The 27,143-nt window shown below is 36.4% G+C and overlaps 1 protein-coding gene across 6 annotated transcripts in view; it reads right to left on the reverse strand.

Moving 5' to 3' along the window:
• The window catches only part of HERC4 (HECT and RLD domain containing E3 ubiquitin protein ligase 4), a 138,487-nt gene that overhangs the window by 19,889 nt on the left and 91,455 nt on the right, over positions 1–27,143 (reverse strand). For 4 of the 6 annotated variants that reach the window (XM_047825529.1, XM_047825528.1, XM_047825526.1 and 1 more), the window contains 5 exons: positions 22,592–22,711; positions 13,541–13,564; positions 10,975–11,073; positions 7,450–7,617; positions 7,076–7,219 (listed from right to left, as the gene is read on the reverse strand). In XM_047825529.1, the coding sequence (XP_047681485.1) occupies positions 7,076–7,219; positions 7,450–7,617; positions 10,975–11,073; positions 13,541–13,564; positions 22,592–22,711 (555 nt within the window). The remainder of the gene's footprint in view (positions 1–7,075; positions 7,220–7,449; positions 7,618–10,974; positions 11,074–13,540; positions 13,565–22,591; positions 22,712–27,143) is intronic. The other 2 variants (XM_047825530.1, XM_047825527.1) reach the window with 1 other exon arrangement.

Here is a 27,143-nt window from a genome sequence, read left to right on the forward strand (position 1 = left end):
GAGAGTTTGAAAAAAATGATATGTCATGTAACTAGTAACCAAGAGAGAGATGAGTGGCTATACCAGTATCAGACAAAATAGACTTTAAATTAAAAATTATTACAAAAGATGAAGACATATTCTGATAAGCATCAATTCAAGAAGATGTAACATTTATAAATTTATACATACCTAACAATACAGCTTCAAAATACACACAAAACTGACACAATTGACAGGAGAAATATGATTCTAAAATAATAGTTGGAGGCTTAATATCCCAATATTCAATATATCAATAATGGATATAACAATCAGAAGATCAATAAGGAAATAGAGGACCTGAACAACACTACAGAATGACCAGACTGAACAGACAGCTTGGAACACTCCATTCAATAACAAGAGAATACATTATTCTCAAACGCAAATAGGGTATTTTCCAGGAAAGACCATATGTTAGGTCAAAAATTAAGCCTCCAAAAATTTTAAGTTTATTTATTTATTTTTGAGGTGGGGGGAGGGAGGGAGGGAGGGAGACAGAAAATCCCAAGTAGGCTCCACACTGTTAGTGCAGAGTCCAATACAGGGTTTGAACCCACGAACTATGAGATCATGACCTGAGATGCTTAAATGACTAAGCCACCCAGGCGCCCCTCCTTCTGCCTTGTTTTTTTTTTTAATAGATTTATTTTTAAGTAATCTCTATACCCAAGTGGGGCTTGAACCTGGAGATCAAGAGTTGCAGCTCCACTGGACTGAGCCAGCCATGGACCCTCTATATTTCCTTCTGTTGTTGATTTCCAGTTTCATTCCATAGTAGTCAGAAAATTAATTTTTTATGATTTTAGTCTTTTTCAATTTATAGAGGCAATTTATAATTCCCAATCCATAGGTAAATTTGTAGTTACAGACATATATATTAAAAAAGAAAATGGGTGGGGGGATGGGCTAAATGGGTAAAGGGCATTAAGGAAGACACTTGTTGGGAGTTATACATAGGGAATGAATCACTGGAATCTACTACTGAAATCACTACTGCACTATATGCTAACTAACTTGGATGTAAATTAAAAAATAAATTAAAAAAAAATCTCAAATCAATAATCAAACTTCATACCCTAAGGAACTATAAAAAAAAGAGCAAACTAAACCTGAAGCTAGTAGAGGGAGATAACAATAAAGATGAAAGTGGAGATAAATAAAATATAGGAGAGAAAAATACATAGAAGCAACAAAACTAAAAGTTGATTCTTTTTTTTTTTTTTTTTTTTTTTTTAAATTTTTTTTTCAACGTTTATTTATTTTTGGGACAGAGAGAGACAGAGCATGAATGGGGGAGGGGCAGAGAGAGAGGAGACACAGAATCGGAAACAGGCTCCAGGCTCTGAGCCATCAGCCCAGCGCCCGACGCGGGGCTCGAACTCCCGGACCGCGAGATCGTGACCTGGCTGAAGTCGGACGCTTAACCGACTGCGCCACCCAGGCGCCCCAAAAGTTGATTCTTTTAAAAAAGCAACAAAACTGACAAACCTTTAGTTAGAATGACCAAGAAAAAAAAAAGACTCACATTACTAAAATCAGGATTGAAAGTGGGGACATTACTATCATCCTTACAGAAATAAAAAGGATTGTAAGATAATACTATGAACAACCGTGTAACAAAATAGATAATCTAGATGAAATGGGCAAATTCCTAGGAACATACAAACTACCAAACTGACACCAGAAGAAAAAGAAACACAACCTGTAACAAGAAACTGAATCACTAATCAAAAACCTTCCAACAGGGGCACCTGGGTGGCTCAGTGGGTTAAGTGTCTGACTTTGGCTCAAGTTGTGGTCTCAGGGTTCTTGAGTTTGAGCCTCTGTCAGAGCCTAATTTTTGTTCTCTGTCTCCCTCTCTCTGACCCTCTCCTGTGTTTGCACTCTCTCACTCTCAAAAAATAAACATTAAATAAACAAAAAAACCTTCCAACAAAGAAAAGCCTATGACCAGATTCTACCAAACATTTAAAGAATAATTGACACCAATTTTTCCTCTTCCAAGAAATGGAGGAGGGAACACTTTCTAACTCATCTGTGAGGTCAAATACCATGACACCAAATACCGACAAAGGCATCACAAACACCAAAAAGAAAACTATAGACCAGTATTCTTAATAAATAAGGATAGAAAAATCATCAACAGAATATTAGCAAACTGAATCCAGCAGCATATTAAAGTATTATATACCATGACCAAGTGGGCTTTATCTCAAGAACACAAGGTGGTTCAACATAAGAAAATGCACCAATGTAATACATCACATTAATGGAATGAAGGAAGGAAACCACATGATCATCTGGATGCACAAAAGCATCTGAAAAAATACCACTCTCTTTCATGATAAATATACTCAACAAACTAGGCATAAAAGAGAACTTCCCTAACATTAAAAAGGAATTTATGAAAAATCTAACATCCCACCAGATCAGGAAAAACAAAAGCATGTGCACTCTTACCAACTTGTATTTGACAGTGTACTGGAAGTTCTAGCCAGGGCAATTAGATGCAAGAAAAAGAAATAAAGGTATCTAAATTGGAAGGAAAGAAGTAAAATTAAATCTATTGCATTTGTGGATGCCATGATCTCGTATAAAGAAAATCCATCCACAAAACAATCTAGAGCTGATAAATGAATTTAGCAAAGTTGCATAATACAAGATTAAAACACAAAAAGTAGTTGTATTTCTTTTAGTATCTGTGCTGCCAAAGCGAGAATAATCAGTTGTATTTCTATACCTAGCAGTGAACAAACCAAATATAAAATTTATACAAAGCTACAGTAAACAAATAGTGCTGTACTGACATTAAGGACAGATATATATATATATATATATCTCACTAGAATAAAAAACTAAGAGTCCAGAAATAAATCCATATTTATGCAGTCAATTAAATTTCAACAAGGGTACCAAAACCATTCAGTAAGGAAAGAACAGCCTTTTTAACAAATAATAGTGGGACAACTAGTTATTCACATGCAGAGAATGAAGCTGAACTCTTACCTCACACCATAGCCAAAAATTAACTCAAAATAGACCAAAGACCTATAACAGCTAAAACTGTAAAACTCTTAGAAGAAAATTCACAGGTTAATCTTCATGACTTTGCAATAGTCATGGGTTCTTAGTTATGACATCAAAAACACATGCAACAAAAGAAAAAAATAGATAAATAAGACTCCAACAAAATTTAAAACTTCTGTGTGCAAAAAGATATTATCAAGAAAGTGAAAAGGCAACCATAAAACGGGAGAGAATATTTGCAAATCACATATCTGATAAGAGTCCAGTATCCAGAATATACAAAGAACTCTTCAAACTCAACAAAATGACAATCTAATTTTAAAATGAGCAGAGGGCTTAAAAGACATTTTGCTAAAGAATGTGACAAATCAAGCACATCAACTAGCCATTAAGGAAATGTAATTTAGTACCCCAGCACTTCATACCCACTATACTAATAAGAAATATATATAAATAAAAAACATTTTTGAAATACAGAATTTAAAAAAAAGGAAAATAGCAAATGTTGCCCACGAAGTAGAGAAATTGGAATCCTCACATACTGCTGATGGGGAGGTAAACAGTTTGGTGGTTCCTTAAAAAGTCAAACTGAATTATATAATATGACCTAGCAATTCCACTCCTAGGAATACACCCAAACTAATTGCAGTGTGCAAACAAAAACTTGCACATAAAGGTTCATAGCAGCATTATTCAGAGCATTTTACCAAAAGAGGTAAATAGCCCAAATGTCTATTGACTGATAAACAAAATGAGGTATATTCATACAAATGAATATTATTCAGTTAAATGGAACGAAGTACTGATATGTGGTACAGCATGGATGAACCTTAGAAGCATGCTAAGTGAAAGAAGCCAGCCACAAAACGCCACATATTGTACAACTTCATTTATAGCAAATATCAAGAAAAGACAAATCCACAGAGACAGACAATAGAGTAGTGGTTATCAGGGGCTGGAGGGAGAAGGAAATGAGGAATAACCGCTTAATATGTACAGGTTTCCTGTTGAGGTGATGAAATGTTCTGGAACTAGAAAGGGGTGCTGGTTGCACAACACTGTGAATATACTAAATGCCACTGAATTGTACATTAAAAAAACTCCTAAAATGGTGAATTTTGTTATGAATTTTACTTCATTAAAAAAAGTTTTGTTGTTTTTTTTTTTTTAATTTTTTTTTTCAACGTTTATTTATTTTTGGGACAGAGAGAGACAGAGCATGAACGGGGGAGGGGCAGAGAGAGAGGGAGACACAGAATCGGAAACAGGCTCTGAGCCATCAGCCCAGAGCCTGACGCGGGGCTCGAACTCACGGACCGCGAGATCGTGACCTGGCTGAAGTCGGATGCTTAACCGACTGCGCCACCCAGGCGCCCCATTAAAAAAAGTTTTTAAAAGAACATATAGCCTTCTGCCTTCTCCCTCTCCTGGTCAGGACTGAGGTTTAGGATAATACACTTACTCTGAGGTAGTGGTCCAGTATGTCTAGGGCTGAGCTTTCAGCCAGTGTAGCAAGAAGAGCGACTACATACAGGGTAGATTAAGTAAGTATCTTGAAGATGATAGCTATGAAGTTTCTCACTGGCGATTTAAGTCACATAAAATGGACAAGAAGGCTAGAGTAAACTCTATGGTGTTTGCATAGTATAGAGATATCAGTATGATCTCACAGTTAGAAACCATACATATGTTGGAAATCATGAGATGTGTACATATGTGTACACATAGTTCCTAACTCTGTCTGCTGAGAATCTGAAAGCAATGACTATCTGGTAGCAGTTGAGTACACTTAGCATTCAGAGCACGATTTCTGAATACTATTTCCATCTGAAGAAGCGAGGGCTTTTAAGGAGAAAAGGCTAATGCTAGAGCTGGGGTAAACACATGAAGAGCCTATAACATTTATTGTACCAAATGTAAAGAATAATTAAAGAAAAATTGGGACACATCAAAAGTACACAAAAGAGGAACCAGTTCAACAGGGCTCCCATTGGTGAAATCAAGATAAACTGAAAAGATCTCACAGAGATCCACAATAAAGCTTGTTAAGACTGCCCCACCCCTGGTCTCAAAACATTACCTCTCTGCAGAACTGAATGAAGTCCCACAGAACTCTCTGTGTTCCTAGCAGGACAGGCCTCCACCCCATATACCCTCTTAAATTCTATCTACCATACCATTAACAAACTACCCCACAAGACCAAGCCAAGAAGGAGACTGTAATTCAATCAGATTATCCACCTACCTCAAAGGTCATCAGGACTACTCCACCATGTCTTACATGTCTGTTTCTCAACATAGGAAGCCTCAAACTCACAGGTTATCCCTAATCCCATCTTATGTGGCACCGTACAGGCCCTAAAATCTGACACAATCTTACAACTATCTTTGCTCCACTAAACGCTTTCACTGTTTGCCCTGGAACTCACAATCTATCATTTGGAAAATTGCCCATATCCTAAAATTCTATCCAAATTTTCCTTCCTCTTTTGTAAATGAAGAAGACTGTCTTCTGAGGACCCTATTTCCCCTGTAGCTCTCATAAATGGTGTCTGTTTTCTCTTCCAACCCTTCATACGATTCGGCATAGAAGTTAAGTCTCCTGGCTCTTCACTCCTTCTAGGTCTCCTTCCATTTGCCTTCTTAAAACCCCCAGCTCCTCTAAAAAACAGGGCAACTGCATATAACCCTGCTACTGCACTGCTCTCTATTATTTGTACAGCTCTCCTGAGAGTATACTCAAAGGACAAAAAAACCAAAAAAAACCCTGCAAAAACAAGTTAAAAAAAAAAAAGAAACAACTATTTTCAGCTTTTATCATGATACTGGTGGTAATGTTGGTACTGTTAGGCAGCAAATGTAGAGTTTTGGAGTATTTTTTCATACCAAGTACACCAGATAGTAAGGAAGCTACGAAAGAGTAATAAAGTTGTATCAAAAGAACTCAGATGCCAACTTGCAGAGCTCTCCCTAGACAAAGATAATATGAGCATCAATAAAGATAATAATAACTATGATGGACTAAAAACATCAAATATGTTTAAATCCATGAAAACAAAACTGAAAAAATAAATTGTCATCACTGGAATATGCCAATGAACAGATTCATTCTTTTGAAAAATTGTTAACTACAGAGAGAGAATCCATTCCCATATGAATTGTACTACTAAGGAACCAAATACTACATAGAGGGAAATTTCTCTGTATAGAAGTACCCAAGCCAATAAAATGAAAAAGAAATGTTAGAGTAGCACCATTTTGCAACCCCTAATAAATTAATGAGACACTGATCATCAATGACTGCTAATATCACAAAGGATAGTCAGCCTCCTGAAATATGAATAAATAACACATCAAGGTTTTTAGAACCAATAGTAAAATATTCTATTCAAAATTCTTTCAACTCATTCTACAAACTGAACCATCTGTCATTTATATTCTCTAAACCAAGGGGCAGTGAACTTTCTGTAAGGGAAAAGATGGTAAATATTTCAGGCTTTGTTGATAATACAGTCTTTGTCTTAACTACTCAACTCTGCCTCTCCCAGCTGTAGCTAGAAAGCAGCCATGAACAATAGGTAAAAAAGTGGGCATGACTTTATTTACAAGAACATGTGCTGGAAAGAACTTAGTTTATGGACTGTAATTTGCTGCGTAGTTACCTCTGCCCTAAACGATAAGTTAGAAAAATCAATGATTGCTACTGATAAATTAATTCTTCCCAGAAGAGAAGTTAATCTGGTAATAATTATTCAATCCTAAATCTAAATCAACGGAAAGAAAGGTCATCATTCTCAGGCTGACCATTCCTTTATTTTGCTAACTGGAAATGTGTGGGAAGCATTAATGTGTTCTGACGACTTTGAGTCCAAAAGTTTGTAATTTTTCAAATTGTGGTAAAGCAGATCTCTGAATAAAATGTTAGGAATTCTGTAATAACTCTTATTTACTGAGTTAACTTGACACATGTAGGTATACATACATAGGTATATACATAGAAATAATTTAGATGGTTGGACTTCACCTTATCAGAAAACCAAATGAGCCTGGAATCTTCATAATACCTAAACATGCCATATTTAGGATCCAATAATTCCCTCATGATGAGCAAGAAAAATTCTTTGCGTACTCCTCCTGCATCAACAGCATCTTCTCCAACAAATATAACCTAAAATAGCATAATGCAAACACTGAATGTAAAGAAATGGAAGTATATTCTGGAGAGCCCATAACGTGTAATTTATTACAATAAATGCTCAGCAATTAACAGTTTAAAAAAATTTTTTAGGTTTTATATAGTTTTATTTATTAAGTTTCAAAGATACATTAAAAACAGAAAAACTTTAAATGTATTTTCTGAATAAAGTCCCAATCATATAACAGAAAATGTCAAATTACCTTGAGTGGCTTTTTGTAGTCTATATTCTTTGTTTTCCTAAGGACTTCCATTGCATCTCCTACAATATTTTCTCTGCGCACAACTAGAATTAAGCAGGGATTCACAGATTCAATCACAGGGAGAAAAAGAGAGGAGACATTCTGTCTATGGGCCTGGTCAATAGCCATCTAGAAAACAAAAGATTAAAATTTTAATACAATGCTATAAAGAAACTAAGGTGACTGGGTAAGCTAACTTCTACCTATTAATTATAATCCTAGATTTATAATTCCTGTAATAGTTCCTATGCTACTTAATTCACATAACACCTAACACAGTATCTAATAGAGCATAAGAGCTTAATAAACTGTATTCTCAGCATAATGAGTGTCCTATTGAATGTTTTTTTTTAATGTTTTAATTTTAGAGAGAGGGAGACAAAGAGAGAGGGACAGAGGATCAGAAGTGAACTTTATGCTGACAGCAGAGAGCCCAATGCAGGACTCAAATTCATGAACCGTGAGATCACGACCTGAGCCAAAGTCAGACGCTTAACCTACTGAGCCACCCAGGCACCCCTTGAATACTTTCATACTAATGTATAGCTAATAATACCATTATGCAAGCATGGAACTATAATAATATGGTAAATCTAAACACTGCTATTTCTCAAAAGATAAGCAGGATGAAGAGTGAGGAGAAAAAGAAAACAGCATTAAAACAACCTCAAATGAGAATAAGGAACAGCCTGGCTGAGGAGTTATTATAGAAATTCATTTAGTAGGGGCGCCAATGTGGCTCAGTCTGTTAAGCATCTGGCTTTTGATTTCGGCTCAGGTCATGATCTCACAGTTCGTGAGTTTGTGGGATGGAGCCCTGTGTCAGGGTCTGCACTGCCAGCACAGACCTTGCTTGGGATCTCTTCCTCTCCCTCTGCCCCTCCCCCCAGCTCGTCCTGTTCTCTCTCTCTCACGAATAACCATTAAAATAAATAAATAAATAAACATTAAAAAAAAAAAAAGAAAGGAATTCATCTAGAAGAGTGATCACCATGTTCACAAACCAAGCATTTGGCTTTCACCATTTAAAGCCTTTGTTCATTTCCTATGGTTTTCCCAGTGTTCTTATTCTAAAATGGAATGTACTATGTATTAAAAGCATGCGGTGATTATTGTTTTAAGAAAGACCATCAAAAACTGGTTCACCAGTTGTTAGTATAAACCCTACAAAAATATTTCTCCTGGATGTGCCTGGATAGCTCAGTCAGTTGAGAGACCAACTTTTTTTTTCCCCTAATGTTTATTCATTTTTGAGAGAGAGACATAGCACGTGTCGGGGTGGGGGGGGGGGGGGAGGGCTGGTGTAGGGCAGAGAGAGGGGGAGACAGAATCCGAAGCAGGCTCCAGGCTCTGAGCTATCAGCACAGAGCCCGATGTGGGGCTTGAACCCACAAACTGTGAGATCATGAACTGAGATGAAGTCAGATGCCCAACCAACTGAGCCACCCAGGCGCCCCAGGAGACCAACTCTTGATTTCAGGTCAGGTCATTAAACCAGGGTGGTAGGATCAAGCCCTGCATTGGGATCTACACTGAGTGGTGAGCCTGCTTAAGATTCTCCCTCTTGGGGCATTTCTCAGTTTCAGCTCAGGTCACGATCTCACATTTCGTGAGTCTGAGCCCCAATCGGGCTCTAAGCTGACAGCATGGAGCCTGCTTGGGTTTCTCTCTCCCTCTCTCTCTGCCCCTCCCCGACTTGTGCTGTCTCTGTCTCTCTCAAAATAAGTAAATAAACTTAAAAAAAATTCATAAAATTTTTTTTAAAAATTAGCCTTAAAAAAGAACAAAGATTCTCGCTCTCTCTCCCTTTGCCCCTCTTCCCTGCCTGCGTATACATGTGCTTACTCTCTCTAAAAATAAAATGTGTATTATTTCCTCTAATGATGAAAATGGATATAAGCACATATGTAAAATTCCCCCTAGTGTTTATTATTTAAATATCCAGAGGCATTTAAAATACCAAAGGCATTTATTATTTTTTTTTTAATTTTTTTTTCAACGTTTTATTTTTGGGACAGAGAGAGACAGAGCATGAACGGGGGAGGGGCAGAGAGAGAGAGAGACACAGAATCGGAAACAGGCTCCAAGCCATCAGCCCAGAGCCTGACGCGGGGCTCGAACTCACGGACCGCGAGATCGTGACCTGGCGGACGCTTAACCGACTGCGCCACCCAGGCGCCCTGAAAGGCATTTATTTTAAAGGAATGAAAACAGCTATCAAAATTGGGGTGGGGTGCTGATAATTTTTTAAAGCACTTTTAGATTTTAAGAGCTCAAGCTTTCTTCTTACCCTTTTCTTAGTCCTTAGCCTCTATAGTCTGATATTCTATACTAGAAAATAAAACTCAAAACCTTTTTAAATTTACAGGCTCAAAAGATACAGCACATCTACTATAGTTCTTAAAATGATAATGTAAGTTAGTTAAAAAAAAAAAAAACCCTCATTATAAATGAAAAAATGTTCAACATAAAACAGAGCAGATTGGGGGAGAAAGGAGATGGAAGAGCAGGAGACGACCAACCTCAGGAAAATGTCTTACTTATTACTAACACTTTCTTCAAGGAAACTTCATATCCTCCCCCTAACAAGTGATCAAATACCTCTTACTTTAACATCACATCACCTCTGGTTACTTCCATCTTTTACCAAGTATATAAATATGGAATACATAATGAAGCAAGATTTGAAACAAACCCAAGTTTATCAAGTAAGCTAATAAAACTGTTTATAAAGATTACATATTTCTACAATGAAAGATGTTTATACCATTTTTTAGATATAAATGATTAAAAGCTAAACTATTCTATTTTCATTTAAATATATATAAGCCTTCATAATAGTACACTTGTCACATGCAATTATAAGGTACCTTTGCAAAGGTACAGAATGTTCCCAAAGATTACAGATTATAGGCAAACTTCAAATATTTACTTTTTTAAAAAAAATGTTTTATTTATTTTTGAGAGAGAGAGAGAGAGAGAGAGAGAGAGAGAGAGAAAACGAGGGGGGAAGGGGCAAAGAGAGAGGGAGACACAGAATCCAAAGCAGGCTTCAGGCTCTGAGCTGTCAGCACAGAGTCTGATGTGGGGCTTGAACCCACAAAGTGCAAAATCATGACCTGAACAGAAGTCAGATGCTTAACCAACTGAGCCAACCAGGTGCCACAACAAATATTTACTTTTTTTTTTAATTTTTTTTTTTCAACGTTTTTTATTTATTTTTGGGACAGAGAGAGACAGAGCATGAACGGGGGAGGGTCAGAGAGAGAGGGAGACACAGAACCGGAAACAGGCTCCAGGCTCTGAGCCATCAGCCCAGAGCCCGACGCGGGGCTCGAACCCACGGCCGCAAGATCGTGACCTGTCTGAAGTCGGACGCTTAACCGACTGCGCCACCCAGGCGCCCCAAATATTTACTTTTTAAAAACATTACAGAAACAATTCCAAAACCATTCTCAAGTCAGTTAGTATTAAACTATATCTTACCTGCATCTGTAAGACTGCATCTGTTTGTAACAGAGTAGTTTTTGCTTGGGCATCAAATACAAATGGATATGTGCAGATTGTAACAGGAATATCTGCCAACTGGAAATAAAATTAACTTATTAGAACAAACTGATTTGTGATATATTTTTTGTAGGTACTGTCATTTCTTTTAAAGCTGATCATATTCTTGGTTTATTCACCTGTATGTTATCCAGGAATTATAAATATTGTGCTTCCTTTCAAATATGGAATTTTTACTGATTATCAGATGAGGCACTGGAATAACCCCCATACTCAATAACCTCAATTTTAGGAAGGAATTATATACTTGAAAGTACATACAATTGTAAATTACAAGGATCTTTTGCTTAACATGTATTAACTTCAAGATTCAGTAAATTAGGAGGCAAATATATCTTAAAGTTGGGGGCTCCTATGTTAAATACATTACCCAGTTCTAGAGTACCCAGGGCTACTCTAGCAACTGAGGCCAATGATAAGCAATCTGCTTATTCATTCATTTAACAGTTATATACTGCATGCCATTAGGGTACCAACACTATTGTAAGTCAACAATCTTTCATTCATTTAACCTACAAAATAAGTACCATGAAATACCATTATTTTCTGTCAATCTTTAAAGCTGAGAAACCGGATTATTACATCATCACACATTACCCACCTTACAGACAATTATTTAACCTAGCAAGTAATACAGTGATTGATTGCTAAGTATTTTAACAATGCAGAAAAATACAAAGATCTATGAACTTCTAGTCACAGATTCTTGCAGTCAAAGGAGGCCGTATTCCTACCATCTACCCAACAAGGCAATGTTTTTGTGTCAGCCCTGAAACGGAGACCCTGCTGTAAGGTTTCTAGTGAAGACTTTCAATACACCATGAAAAAAATCCACTTCTTATGTGCTTAGGAAGTTCTTCTTATTAAGTCTGAATCTACATTTATAAACATCACTATGCATTACTTTGTTTTGTATTGCAATCTTCATTGCAGGGAAGCCTATATGGTTTAAAATATTTCAAGTGCCCATGCTCTCTCTAAATTGTCTTTTTTCCATAGTAAACATTCCCAGTTTTTCCAGCCATTTTGACAATACTATGGTTTCCAGCCCTTCTCCATCTCAACTGCCTTCTTTTAAATGTATTTTAATTTATGTAAGTCTCTCTTAAAAACAAATAAAATAATCTAACAGGGCCCAATCAGTACAGAATACAACGAGACTATCAACTCTTTGTTGTCAACATGTAAGACAGCATCGTGGGTTATATTAACCTTACAGTAAATTATCATTTTTTTGTTATTTTTCATATGACAATTTTTACCTTGATCCTGTATTTGTGTCACTACCTACTGATGGTAGAATGTCATTTCACGATTCTGAAATTTAAAACTACCAAAATGATTTCTCAGGTCCCTTTTGGTTTCAAAAGTCTATGATTTCATAATTTTATGTGCTATTTCTATGTGAAGATAAGGAAGCAAACAATATTAGGCCTATAATATAAAGTTAATTCTAAATGCTTCACTGGTTCAAGTCCTGAGAAAAATGCAAAACAAAACAAGAAAACCTGAAGTCTATAATTAAAGTATAAAAGAAGTATTATAACAATTCCAAGTATTAAAAAGGTTATTCAGGTTTGTTGATAATCTAAAACAAAGTGCTAAAACTTTATATGCTAAGACAGTATATTATACAAAGTGAGGAAGATGACCATACTGAGTTTATTTAACTTTATGATGATCATTTTGAGTATTAATTATTAGCTTAAAAATTGAAGATCATTTTAGTTCTATAAAATATTTTTTGCCTTACTGGGTAAGCATTTGTCAGATTTTAAAAGTTTGCTTTTTTATATTACAAAGGACATGTGTTAATTTTATACTGGAAGACTTTAGGAGGGTAGACATTATTTTAAAACAAATATTGTTGGGGTGCCTGGCTGGCTCAGTCAGTACAATATGCGACTCTTGATCTCAGGGTTGTGAGTTTGAGTCCCACATAGGGTGGAGAAAATAAAATCTTAATTAAAAATTATTTTTTTATTTTTAAAATAGAAATCTTTTTTTTTTTTTTTTTTTTTAAGAGAGAGAGAGTCGGGGAGAGGGGCAGAGGGAGACAGAGGGAAAGAATACTAAGCAGGCTCCATGCTCAGAGTGGAGCCTGACGTGGGCCTCAATCCCACAACCCAGGGATCATGACCTGAGCTGAAACCAAGAGTCAGACATTCAACCAACTGAGCCATCCAGGCAGCCCCAAAATAAAATTAAAAAATAATAATGAAGCAAATATTGTTTAAAGGCGTCATACAAGTGTAATGATAACTAAAACAGAGGTTTTAATTTTCTTCAAAAAACTCCTTTGAAATGTTATATAGGACAACTCCTATATAGTCATTAAAAATTTTTATATATATGGATAGATAGCTGTATCTACCTATCTATATATAAATTTATCAAACTAAACAGGAAACTTGCTCTCCTATTACTTAAGATAAAACAGAGTATATCTTACTCTGAACATGAGACTTTATTACACCAAACTTACCTCAGTTAATCCATGGCTGACATCCTAAGACAGCAGTGCAGAACGTAACAGTAATGAGGAAAGAGCAATGTTAGTGTCCAAATTTAACTATTTCTATTCAAAGTAGCATTTCATATATTTTGCTACAGAATACTGAATTAATGAAGTAGACCAAAATATACCTACAACAAAACTTACCCTTTCCATGTGCATCTTATATATCTATACCTATAAAACTAAGACCTTTCTTTCATGTATCTTGTGGTCATAAAATTATCAAGGCTTGAACATAATGAAATTTGGCTTTAGCAACTAAGCACCCCAATTGGAGAATTCAGGTAAAATGCGGGAACTAATCCTAAGTCCTAAACTTGGTCTTGAAGAAGTCATTTTATGTCTTAGTTTCTCCACCTGGAAAATGGAGAAATATTCCCCAACTTCTCCCCAAGGACTTGGTTAAATCTTGACAAAATGCTTGGAAAGTATTTAGCATATTAAAATACTATATGGAAACAAAGTGAAGAAAATAAGCCATTAAATGTTTTTACTTGTCAGAAATAACGAACAAAAACTTAGGATATCTTACATTAAGGATTCTTTAACACTGAATTAGCTTAAAACTGAAAGTACAAAGGGGCGCCTGGGTGGCTCAGTCGGTTAAGCATCTGACTTCTGCTGAGGTCATAATCTCGCAGTCCATGAGTAGAGCCCTGCATCGGGTTCTGGGCTAACAGCTCAGCTCAGAGCCCGGAGCCTGCTTCAGATTCTGTGTCTCCCTCTCTCATGCTCCTCCCCTGCGTGCACTGTCTCTCCCTCTCTCAAAAAATAAACATTTAAAAAAAAAATTTGTTTTTAATTGAAAGTATAGGACAGGGTTTAGGAGTTGGTAAACAGAAAGAAAAAATGAGGAGAGAAAGAGAGATTTATGAAGGGAATAATAATGGATATTATAATGAAAGCTTACTACTTCACTCAACAGAAAGATACACTTTCTTGCAGAATGCTTCTACATATACTCAGGGTACAGACTCATATAAAGTGTTAGAATTTCCAAAAACACGTCACTAAATTTGCAGATGGTACTTAGCATAATGAGGAATTAATCTTATCCAAAGAGAGGTCTGGTTTTGCCCTAAGCTGCTGGGGGTGATCTATGGGCAGTTGGAATGTCAGGCCTCATAGGAGTGTCTTTGTCTGAGGGCTCTGGACCATTTGGTTATCATTTCTGCCTTCAGAAGAACTGGACACTAAAGGTTATCGGCATAGGCAGTATGTAATCAAGCCTCAATAAAAACTCTGGGCCTCAAGGATCTGGTGAACTTCTGTGGTTGCCAATATTCTGTGAGTATCACCACACAGAGATGCTAGGAAAGTAACTCATCCCTGACTCCACAGGGAGAAGAAAATAGAAGCTGTGTCTTTGGTACCTCTTCCAGAGTCCACTCTACGTGCTTTTCCCCCTAATTTCAATCTGTATGCTTTCCATACAATAAACTGTTAACATCACTGTAACAGTTTCCAGTGAGTTCTGTGAGAACTTGTAGCAAATTATTGAACCTCAGTGTGGTGTGAGGAACCCCTCAAACTTGGAATTCGCACCAGAAGTGAGTGCAGTCTTGTGCTGTCTATTCCTTATAAATTCATAGCCTGCTAAATGCTCGCACGCTTTGGGGGTACCTTTGGAGACTTTAAGATCTGAGCAAAAATTTAGGGTTCTCTCATTGTGCTAAATAAAGCCAAAGCAGTATAAAAATAAGCAAAATAAGACTCTATACAAATCCTACTTGGAGAAAGGTTATTTATTGACAGTTTCTTCCAAAAAATTCAGAGTACCAAGTTATCACTACATCAGTGCCCCTACTAACAATGTTAACAAGAACATATTTAGAAGCTGTACTGCTGAAAAGCCTTTTAGATTACACCAGTTTAATTTGAAACCAACTTCACAGGCACATGTGACATTCTTTTACAGTATATCTTGTGGGGACATTTTAAAAATGCTATTATTATCATGAAAGCTTGAATAAGCAAAGAAATACCTTTCAATATTTTCTGACTACCTATATAGTCTGCTTGACAACTATACTAGATACCAATATAGTTTATATCATGGGAGATTAAATTTATTCTTAAATAAATAATAAAATATATATGCACTATTTTTATTGCTATATGTAAACAGATAAAGGTGCTATGCATATCGTTATGCATTGGAGAAATCAATAAGATTGTTGGAATTTATAGTATGACTAAACCATACTAAAGCAGAACCTGTTTGACTGTAGGGTGATGTAAGCTAAAAGGAATATAGGAAATAATGGGACTTGTGGAAAGCTTGAGAAGCTTTTAGATATCAAGTGAAACTATTATCTAGGAGAGAGGCATCCAAGGGTGAAACAGATTAAGATTATTAGAAATTTCAATTTAAAGGTTAAGGATCTTAGACAAAAGCTCAAACATTTAAAACAATTTTTTAATGTTTTTTGTTTCTGAGAGAGAGGGAAAGAGAATGCAAGCTGGGGAGGGGCAGAGAGAGACAGAGAGAGAGAGAGAGGGAGAGAGACAGGGGCACAGAATCTGAAGGAGGCTGTCAGCACAGAGCCCAATGCGGGGCTTGAACTCACAAACCGTGAGATCATGACCTGAGCAGAAGTCAGATGCTTATAAACTGAGCCACTCAGGCGCCCCAAGAGCTCAAACATTTTTAAAAAGGTAAATGCAAAAAGGAAAAAAGGTAAATGGTTAAAAGAGCATGGATGAACTCTAGAGTTGCAATGTACTTGTTATATTATTTGCAAATCTGATTCAGTCAAAGTAGTATTTCCAAGGGAAATTTAAAAGGAAAACAAAGTCATGAGGGTTGGAGACAGGCTCTATCATAAAACATGTGAGGTTAATTAAAGGTTTATTGCTAAAAATTCAACATATCACTCAATGTGTGACCTACTATTGGCTCCAAATCCACATACTCAAGTAATAGTTGTTGGCTGTTTTTAGAGTGGAAGTCCTGAAACTGGGTCAAGGTATGCCTAATTTTAGTTGCTCAATGTCCTAGAAGCTGGAGTGAGAAAGGCTTTAAGGAATGTTCCAAAAGTCAGGTTCTCATGGTCTAAAGCAGACTTCACTAAAGATGCTTTTAACACCAATGGTTAATGATCATTCCAGTCGGTCATAGACAAAAAGATGGAGCTCATTGGCACATTTTAGTTTTAACTAATTACTTATGGCAAAGCACTATACCACTGCTGGTGTCATTTTGACTTAATGATGTAACACAGGATTACTCTAAGGGGATACTGAAGTTAATGAAGTGATTCCAGTAAATATGAAAGGTCTTGGCGATTAAATGAAAATAAAAAGATAGCATCTAAAACATGAAGGAAATGGAAATACACAAACATAATTTGGTAATCCAATATATAATCAGTCTAAGAGTTTAGTCTGTAAAATATTAATGCCATTAAAAATGATTAGGGAGCTTTACAAAGCAAGGATAAACTTTTCTAGGAAATATTACAGTTGCAAAGGAGCAAAAATGTACTTTAATTTCTTCTTTTTATTAAATGAGAACAAAACTCAAACCCAGAAAGTACTGGGGGATATTTCCAAGCTGGTCTCCCCAACTGTTATATCAGTCTATCTTTCTAGTTTGCTGGTGAACATGTCATGTTGCTAGCTCAGCACTGTTAAAGTCCAACTTAACTCCATAGAACAAAGATAGTAATGATTTATATACATAGCACAATTAATATCAAATAAATATGACTTATGACTTTAAAAAACATGTATGTAATACAACATGAAAGACTAAAAATTTCACCAATTTACCAAGTATCTTCATTAGTATCTACTTATATATGACATGCCTTCCATAGGTATACAGTTCTTGAAATAAATTGTATTTCAAGATATGTATTTTTAAAATTATATAATAAGAACCTTATAGTAATACAAACAAGCAGACCCAGCATAGACCATTCTATACTTCATTCTAAATTAGTCCATTTTTACTAAGTAAATATTGACGATATGTAGGATAGTAACTAAAAGTATAAGAGAAGGAAGAAAAAACAACAAAGTTTAGTAGCAACCACTAAAGTATTTTCAACTTAAATGCAAAGTTAAAAGAAGGTAAGGAAATATACAACTAAGAATAGTACTTAGAAAATGGAGAAAAATCAAATATCAGAAGAGAAAAAGAACCCATGTGCCATTTTATTTTGCCTAGAGATTACTGTGGAGGGAGAAAAACAGATAAAAAGCTGAAAAATCCAACTGAAAAAAAGTTTCATACACCAAGATCAGAGTCTTGACGGGTGCCTGGCTGGTTCACTTGGTAGAGTGTGTGACTCCTGATTTCATGGTTGGGAGTTTGAGCCCCATGTTGGGTGTAGAGATTGTATATATACATACATATAACCAATCTTTAAAATGATCAGAGTCCTGATAAAAAAACAGAGAAGCTTATAGTAACCAGCAAGAGTAGGAGGATCAAGCAAAAAACTTTACAGAGTTAGGTTAAAAAGGATGGGAAAATGAAAGGGGATGAGGTGAAAAGTTAGAAGTCTCAGCAGTACAAAAAAGGATATTATAAGAAAAGCAAAGAACTTCACAGAATTAGTTTTTAATGTTTAGAGATCAGGGAAGCATATACGTGCTGGATTCTTAAAATCCTTGACTGGGAAAGAAAAGAAATGGAGGAAAAAAATTTTTAACAGATTATAGCATAAAGCAAATATAATAAAGGTAAACAATTTCCTTACAGTATTGAGAACAAGGTAAAGTTACATATATATGTATACATGTGTATATAAGTAAAACTTAAAGATGTATATTTCTGGGGCGCCTGGGTGGCGCAGTCGGTTAAGCGTCCGACTTCAGCCAGGTCACGATCTCGCGGTCCGTGAGTTCGAGCCCCGCGTCAGGCTCTGGGCTGATGGCTCGGAGCCTGGAGCCTGTTTCCGATTCTGTGTCTCCCTCTCTCTCTGCCCCTCCCCCGTTCATGCTCTGTCTCTCTCTGTCCCAAAAATAAAAATAAAAAACGTTGAAAAAAAAATTAAAAAAAAAAGATGTATATTTCTTATAATTCATAGTAATTATGTTTTATCAAAGAATATTGTAAGCTTGCACAGTGAAGCAATGGAACTACTTTAAGATTATAACTTATTCAATAGTGTTACATATATGTATATATACACATATATATGCATTTACATACATGTATATACATATGTTAATGTGTATACAAACATACATACACCTCTGTATCATCACAAAACAGCATGTGAGTATATTTAGAATAGATTTTTTTAAATCTTAGAGTGTTAATGTGATGTTTAGCCTAGCATTAAGACTAGCAATACAAGCATGAATTTTATTAAAAAGCCTCAGGAAAAGAGTCTTTAGAGTTATGCGTAAACGTGAAATGTGGAATAAGCGCTTTTAACTCTCTCAAAGAAGGGAGTTTTGTGAAATCAAATGTCATAATATAAATTAATGAACTATATAAATAAGAGGTGCACAAAGACCTTCAAAGTAAATGCCAGCTTTCTTTTCCCAGAGGTAGATTAGAAGAACCCAAATCACGGGTTCTGCATTCTGATTTCTAAGATTTGATATTAGGGGCACCCGATAGCTCAGTCGGTTAAGTGTCCAACTTCAGCTCTAGTCATGCTCTCAGTTCAGTTAGTGGGTTTGAGCCCTGCGTCGGGCTCTGTGCAGACAGTTCAGAGCCTGGAGCCTGCTTCCGATTCTATCTCCCCCTCTCCCTCTGCCCTTCCCCCATTTGTATTTTGACTCTCAAAGTAAGTAAACATAAAAAAAAAAAAATTTAAGATTTGATATTAAACCCACTATCCAATTAAATAAAGAACAAGCTTTCACTGCTGCAGCCACCTATTCAATATCACTCTGTCTACAAACGAAGAGAAAGGAAAACCTTGAGGCAGAAAGAGTAATGGAGGGCAATTATCAAGTATAATAAAGATATAATCTGGACAGAATGAGAAAGAGAAAAAACCTAGAAATAGGAAGGTAGTCCTCTATGGCTTCCCTCTCAACAGAAAACAGTAGCACTGAGATAGCAGCTCCTAAGGAAATTCAATTTGGTATCACCTCAGCTATATACCAAGAGGAGTCTGGATACAGGCCTGCCAAACTTAAAAGTAAACATTCAAACCATAGCTTTTCCACAAAGATTACTACAAACTAAAAAATTCTATGGGACTGGCATTGGTGTTACTTGTTATGAATACAAGTAGTTTATGACCTACATACTAGATACAAATTCATATCAAAGGTTATCTAATCTAATTCATAGTAATACAGGAAGATATGACTCTAAGATAATGTTTCTCAAACTAGGCTTACATCTCTGAGAAATATATTTTTAAGGGTCTATGAGTGCTCTGGCAAAATTTCTTATTTTAGTGTTTTTATACCAGAATTTTAAAAAATGACTTAAAAATCTAAAATTAGGATAATCCATTAATAAACCCAGTATCACCATGAAATTCCAAGAGTTGCAACGGTTGTGATTGTAATCAAACTGGCACCAAATAGGAAGGATCTCTATGTTTAGGATTTCATACATAAATGATGTGCTTGATGAGTGAAGGCCAAATTACTATGACATCTCATTCTAAAAGGAAACGTTTCATTGTAGTTCAAATAGAGAAAGGTGAGAAAGGCAGCAAGATAACAGTGTTATTACACACCTCAGAATAGAGGCTACTGCCAAACCTGAAAGCCTGTGTATAGGAAGTCAGCAATAATAACCATCATTTTACCAAGACTTAACTATGTGCCAAGAACTGCCCTAAGCACTTTAGATGGATCATACCAATTAATCTCAATAACTATATAAGACTAGGGATAACTATTATCCCTAATTTACAGAAAAAGAATTAAGTAACTTCCCCAATGACAGAGAGTGAGTAAATGCTGAGCTCAGATTTGAACCGAGATGCTTTTATGCTACCCTACTTTCTTATCATATTTAGGCTAGGAGGTAAGATTCCTGATCATCAAAACACAATTATCTTCCATACTAAATAGTAACTTGATTTTTGAATTTGTAGTGTTATTTATAATTAATTTATAAATTTGTTATGGTTTTAGAGTTCTTTAAAAATGTAAGGTTAGAACTTGTTTTAGTGTTTGTATATATTTAAATAATATAGTCAAAAATAATGTAAGTGAACACTGGACTTAAGAAATTGTTTTACTTTAAAAGGGATCTATATATTGGGGCGCCTGGGTGGCGCAGTCGGTTAAGCGTCCGACTTCAGCCAGGTCACGATCTCGCGGTCCGGTAGTTCGAGCCCCGCGTCGGGCTCTGGGCTGATGGCTCAGAGCCTGGAGCCTGTTTCCGATTCTGTGTCTCCCTCTCTCTCTGCCCCTCCCCCGTTCATGCTCTGTCTCTCTCTGTCCCAAAAATAAATAAACGTTCAAAAAAAAAAAAAAAAAAAAATTTAATAAAAAAAAAAAAATAAAAGGGATCTATATATCAGTCCAGTTTCAAAAACACTACTCAAAGACCAGGATACCCTACGTGGTTGTGTCAAGTTTATATGCAGACTTAGGATTCCAACCTTCTAATGGCTGATCATAACACTTCAGATAAAATCCAAGTTCTTGATCCTAATTTACTAAACCCTCCATGATCTGGTGTCTATCCATTTCTCTGAACTCTCCACAATGCCATATTTTAGCCTTCCTGGCCTCTTCCTATCCTTCAATCATGTCAAGCTTGTTCTCACCTAAGGTCTTTTATTGGATGTTCATTTTTCTTGAACAGCCCATACTTCATCAGATAAGATTTTTCTGATCATCCAATTGTAAGAAACCATCCAGTCTCTATTATATTCTCTTATTTTAATTCTCTATACTGTGTATATTATTAGCTAATTTTTTTTTTGCTTTACTGGATTACTGTCCACCTTGCCCACTGGATTATAAACTGTGTAAGAACATGGCTCTTATCTGTCTGGTTCATCACTATATTTGCAATACCTAAACTGATGCCAGTCAATATTCTCATTATTTGTTGAATGAGCAAATGAGTAGATCTAAGTCTGCAAAGCAGCTATAAATTTGACTGAAACTCCCAATGATTCTTGGGGGGAAAAATGAACAAATCTCTCTCTTAACCAAATGCACATACCAAGGAAGGAAAAGATGTTCTAGAAGTGACCTGATTCCTACAGAGGAGACTATTTTAAAATTAGCATGCACTAAATCACAGTGACATTCAAAAACTACTATATGTGTTTACTGCCACTACACATATGCCAGATACTATTAGAGGTGCTGGTGAATAAACTTATAGAGTGTGTGTATCCACCACAAAGAGTTTGCACCTGGTACCTAGCAAGCTCCTTGTGGACAGGTTACTTAACCTTTCTACAACTGCTACATACATACTGCTTAAATTACCTACTTCGGGGGTAAAATAATTGGCCTCAAGTATCCTACAATGATTAGCAAGTAAGAGTTTTAAACCTGTTTTAGATCTGCTTACCCATTTCTATATTAAAATTTTGTGTGTCGAAATAAAGCTTTAGAAGACTGCTATTATTTTAATGGGGAATTAAGTGTCTAGTTACTAGAGACTTAGCCACATGGTAAGTATATACACATGTAGATGTATGTCAAAAATCTGAAATAAAAAGGGGAGAAAATGGAATTAATGGTCCTAGGACTCTCTTTTTATAATTCTGGGGCACTAATCTCACAATAGTACTATATTCTTAGAGTTCTACCAAGGACTCCAATATTCTCAACATAAAAGAATTAAAAGACAACCTCATGGAAAATAAGTGAGAATTAAAAGTCCATGTCACATTTGCATTTTTCTTTAGTTTGGTTTGGCTTTGGTGTAAGAGTGGAGTGTTTTCTTATAAATACTGCATAATAAGTAGCTGCTTCTTCCCAATGTGCTTTTATTTCAAAATAAGCTTTGAATAAAAGTTATGAAAAAACCTTGGTGTTTCAAAAACAAGCAACAGTTTCTTTTCTGTGAGAATAAATGATACACAGAAATGAAATGATAAAATGCAAAAGGAAACATACCATTCCATAGGCCTGTTGTTGGACCCAGTTGATATAATCATTCCTTATGTCTATCAATTCTTGTACTTCATGTATATAAAATTTATCATATTGTATAATCTGTCCTGTTTTCTCATTTACCTACAAAAACAAATAAATGTGTAATTAACATTAGGTTTAACCCGTACCTAATACAGAGACTGAAAAATGTTAAAACAGAAAAAGTTCTGAAATTTCTTAGCTAATTTTCTCTATTAAAAAAAAATTTACTGAGTGCCTACTATATGCAAAATGCTAGTTAAGTGCTATGTGAACCACAAAAATATCTAAGATGGAATATCTGCATTCAGTACCTCAAAATCTAGTAAAAAAGAAAAATATTTCTATAACCACCACACAGTAAGAGATATGTACCATTAAAGTATATACAGTATATAAAAACTAGAATCTATAAGAACTTCTGTTTGGGGAATAGGAATTAAATATGAATAGCTAATGCTTGTTAAGTGTCACTCTGTACTGGTATCTGAATAAAATGAAGAAGTGACATTTGGGTAAGACACAAAAAATGAAGAGAGTGCAAATTATCACCCTAGAAAGTACTTACTAATTACAAAGGTAAAAAATCTCTCCAGTGGAGAACACTAACTTAACTGAGTGATCAAACCAATCACCACCAATACAGAGACAAATATTATGTTCCTGGTAATGCAACAGGAAGTATAAGCATCATCTATGAAGCAGAAAAATGTTTAGCTTGAATCTAATCAAGTCTCTTGATCTAAATTCAAGTTTGTAGGAAATACAAGGGACAGAGAAAAAGTAAACATCACCATAAGGAAAATAGCAGACAAATATTCTGATTGTTAGGACTTGCATAAGAAGACTGGCCAGGAGTTTCCAAACAGTTAAGGTAATGGGATAAAAAAGTGGGGGCTATTCTTTTTATTTTTTAATTTTTTTAATGTTTATTTTTGAGAGAGACAGTGAGCGAGCAGGGGAGGGGCAGAGAGAGAGGGAGACACAGAATCCAAAGCAGGCTCCAGGCTCTGAGTTGTCAGCATAGAGCCCGACGCAGGGCTCAAACTCATGGACTGCGAGATCAAGACATGAGCCAAAGTCGGATGTTTAATCAACTGAGCCACCCAGGCACCCTCCAAAACAGTGGGGCTATTCTGAATCAATAGAGACACAGAGGTGTTCTGGTATGGGATATAGCAGAGCTCCTTGCGTCAGACTAGGCTCCTGACAAAAACAATTATAAACTCTGGACAGTATATAAAAAAACTCAACAATCTGAAAACACTGGAGATCAACCCAAAGCAAGCAAGCAGAAACAAGAATGAACACAATCTTTGAAAGAAGAAAGCATGGGTGTGATACACATTTTTGCCCAAGGAAGTGCTTCCAAATCAGCATATGTAAGAGCTCAAGCACAAAGCAGCAGTTTTACCAGAAGAGTAAAAGACTCTTTACGGAAGAGCCATAGGTCACAAAGTGAGACAGCCAATGTGGCAGTGAGGAAGTAACACTTCCAGAAAGGAATCTAGAGGGTGAAGCCACAAAACCAGTCAGCAAATTCCCCATACATCATTGGCTAACCTTTTTTTTTTTTTGAGGGGGGCAGGGCAGAGAAAAAGAAAGGATGCAAGTGAGTGAGTGAGGGGCAGAGAGAAAGAGAGAATCCCCTGAAAGGCAAACAGAAGGAGAAGTGAGGCTCACCTAGGGCTCATGCTCACTGACGCAGCACATGAGCTCATCTGATGTGGGAATGGAACTCACAAACTGTGAGATCATGACCTGAGCCAAAGTGAAATGCTTAATGACTGAGCCACCCAGGTGCCCTGCTGGCTAATCATTAGTGTATAGAGTGAGACACTGGGGAAACACCCCAGCAGAAAGCAGCACCTGGGAGGTTCCTCTTAAGGTAGACTTCAAGACAAGTATTTCTGGAGAAAAAAGGACACATTTGGTAGGCATGATGATAAAAGGATTAATTTATCAAGAAGTTGTAACAATTCCAAATAACAATGCTTTGAAATATGCGAAGGGGGAATTGATACAATTTGATGGAATTTTTAACACCCCTCTCTTGGTAACTGATAAAAAATTGACAAAAATAGCAAGAAAAGAACATGTGAACAATTTCAACTAACTTGAACTCACTATAATAGAACATACCACCCAATAACTGTATATAGAGTGTTCACTAAAATAAAATATCCTGGGCCACAAAACAAGTCTTACTAAATACATTTAAAAGAATCCAAAGTATACCCAGTATGTTCTCTGACCACAATGGAATTAAAGAGTTAGTAACTAAAAGACATTTGGAAAATTCTACAACATTGTAATCATTTTAAATAAAACCCTTTTTTTAAAGTTTATTTATGTACTTTGAGAGAGAGTATGCATGTGCATGTGTGGGAGAGGAAGAGAGAGGAGGAGAAAAAGAAACCCAAGCAGGTTCTGTGCTGTTAGCATCTCAGGAACCATGAGATCAAGACCTGAGCAGAAATCAAAAGTCTGACGCTTAACTGACTGCACCACACAGGCACCCCTGAACAAAACACTTCCAAATTACCCAAAACTTCTCTTGAATCCATCAGAGAGCTAAAGCCATAAGATAACCAAGGAGCCTGAATCCCAAGGATCGACAGATACTTCCAAACAGAAACAGAATGCCAGAAATGGGTCACCTGTGGCAAAGCAAGAGGGAAGATACCACTGTCACACAAGCAGGGAAGAGGAAATCAGCTAAAATTTTAAGAAATTGCTTAAGACTGAGTATGGGATAACCTGACAGGGTTTTATAACCCCTAGGTGCCCCAGACAGTTTGCACTCACTCAGACTCTCTTCCACAGACCTCCACTGGGTGGTCTCTGGGATGACTGGAAACAGCAAAAGATCACAAGTCTCTCTCAGTGGTGCAAGGAATTGGCTTCCACTGTGAGAAAAAAAGAAGGCCTGCCATACTGCCCATATCCTTTGCTTATACAGAGAGAGCAAAAGCCTTAAACTTACACTGAGAAAGGTAAAGCAAATTCTATGCGTTGTTGCTGGAGGAGGGGGAAACACCCTCACTTCAATAGCTGGGAGGAATGGGGGACAACAGTCCTGAGCCCAGAATCTTATATCAGTAGGATCAGAGGATCCCTAATGCTGATGGAGGGAATAGAAACTCTAAGTCCCACCCTGAGATCCAGGCATACATAATCACCTAAGACCAAGGCTAAGACAATAACATCAAAGAAAATTTTCTGTGTCTCTCCTCTATTAATCCTGGAAAACACTGAGTAACAAGCAAGACTAGTTTACCACTGAGGAGGGGCAAGAGTGAGAAGAAAAAACCCTCTATCAAGCAGGCATACAAAGCAGAACACAGTGAGAAAAAAAACTTTTGACATTTCACTTCTGTCCAAAGCATCAGGCAACACTAAAGGAATCTGAGGCCTCTGGTACAAAGCCAATTCAGATAGTGGAGCAAGAAGAGGCTTTAGGAGGGGCGCCTGGGTGGCGCAGTCGGTTAAGCGTCCGACTTCAGCCAGGTCACGATCTCACGGTCTGTGAGTTCAAGCCCCCCATCGGGCTCTGGGCTGATGGCTCAGAGCCTGGAGCCTGTTTCCGATTCTGTGTCTCCCTCTCTCTCTGCCCCTCCCCCGTTCATGCTCTGTCTCTCTCTGTCCCAAAAATAAATAAACGTTGAAAAAAATTTAAAAAAAAAAAAAAAAAAAAAGAAGAGGCTTTAGGAAAATATTGAATAAAACTAAAAATGTATCAAAATTTGAGGAATCCTACTCAAACAGAGAAAAGAAAAAGAAAACTTAGCATTAAATGATCATATTAGAAAAAAAGGTTTAAAATCAATGATCTAAGCCTCTGTTTTAAGGACCGAGAAAGAGATGACCAAATTAAGGACAAATCAAGTAGAGAAAAGGATATAAAGAGCAGATATTTCTGAAAGAGAAAACAAACACTAGAGAAAAATCAAGAAAGCAAACGTGTTTTACAAGAATATCAGTTAAGTTGACAAGCCTCTGAGGAAAAGGGAGAAGACAAATTACCACTAACAGGAATGAAAAAGGTGGCATCACCACACAGACACAGACATAAATATCACCACACAGACCTACCAAAATTGACTCAAGAAGAAACAGAAAATATAAATTACACTGTACTTACAGTAAAACTTTGGATTGTGACTAATCTGTTCTGCAAGGGTTCTCCATAGGACAAGCAAACATTTCTGATAAATTTTAACTTGATAAACGAGTGACATCTTGCAATACGAGCAGTATGTGGCACCGAACATCACATGTTCACAAGTGACCCAATGGTTCTTTAAATTTGCTTTGATTTGCAAGCACTTTGGATTATAAGCGTGTTCCTGGAATAAACTGTGCTCGCAAACCAAGGTTTTACTGTATTTATAAAATTTAATAGGAAATTTTAAATTTCCTAGAAGAAAACTACGGGCCAAGACGGTTTCACTGGTGAATTCTATCAAACATTTAGGGAAGAAATGAAATAATATCAATCTTAACTCAGAAAATAGAGAAAGAGGAATTATTT

Source organism: Prionailurus viverrinus, chromosome D2 (assembly GCF_022837055.1).
Source record: "Prionailurus viverrinus isolate Anna chromosome D2, UM_Priviv_1.0, whole genome shotgun sequence".
Classification (NCBI taxonomy): domain Eukaryota; kingdom Metazoa; phylum Chordata; class Mammalia; order Carnivora; family Felidae; genus Prionailurus; species Prionailurus viverrinus.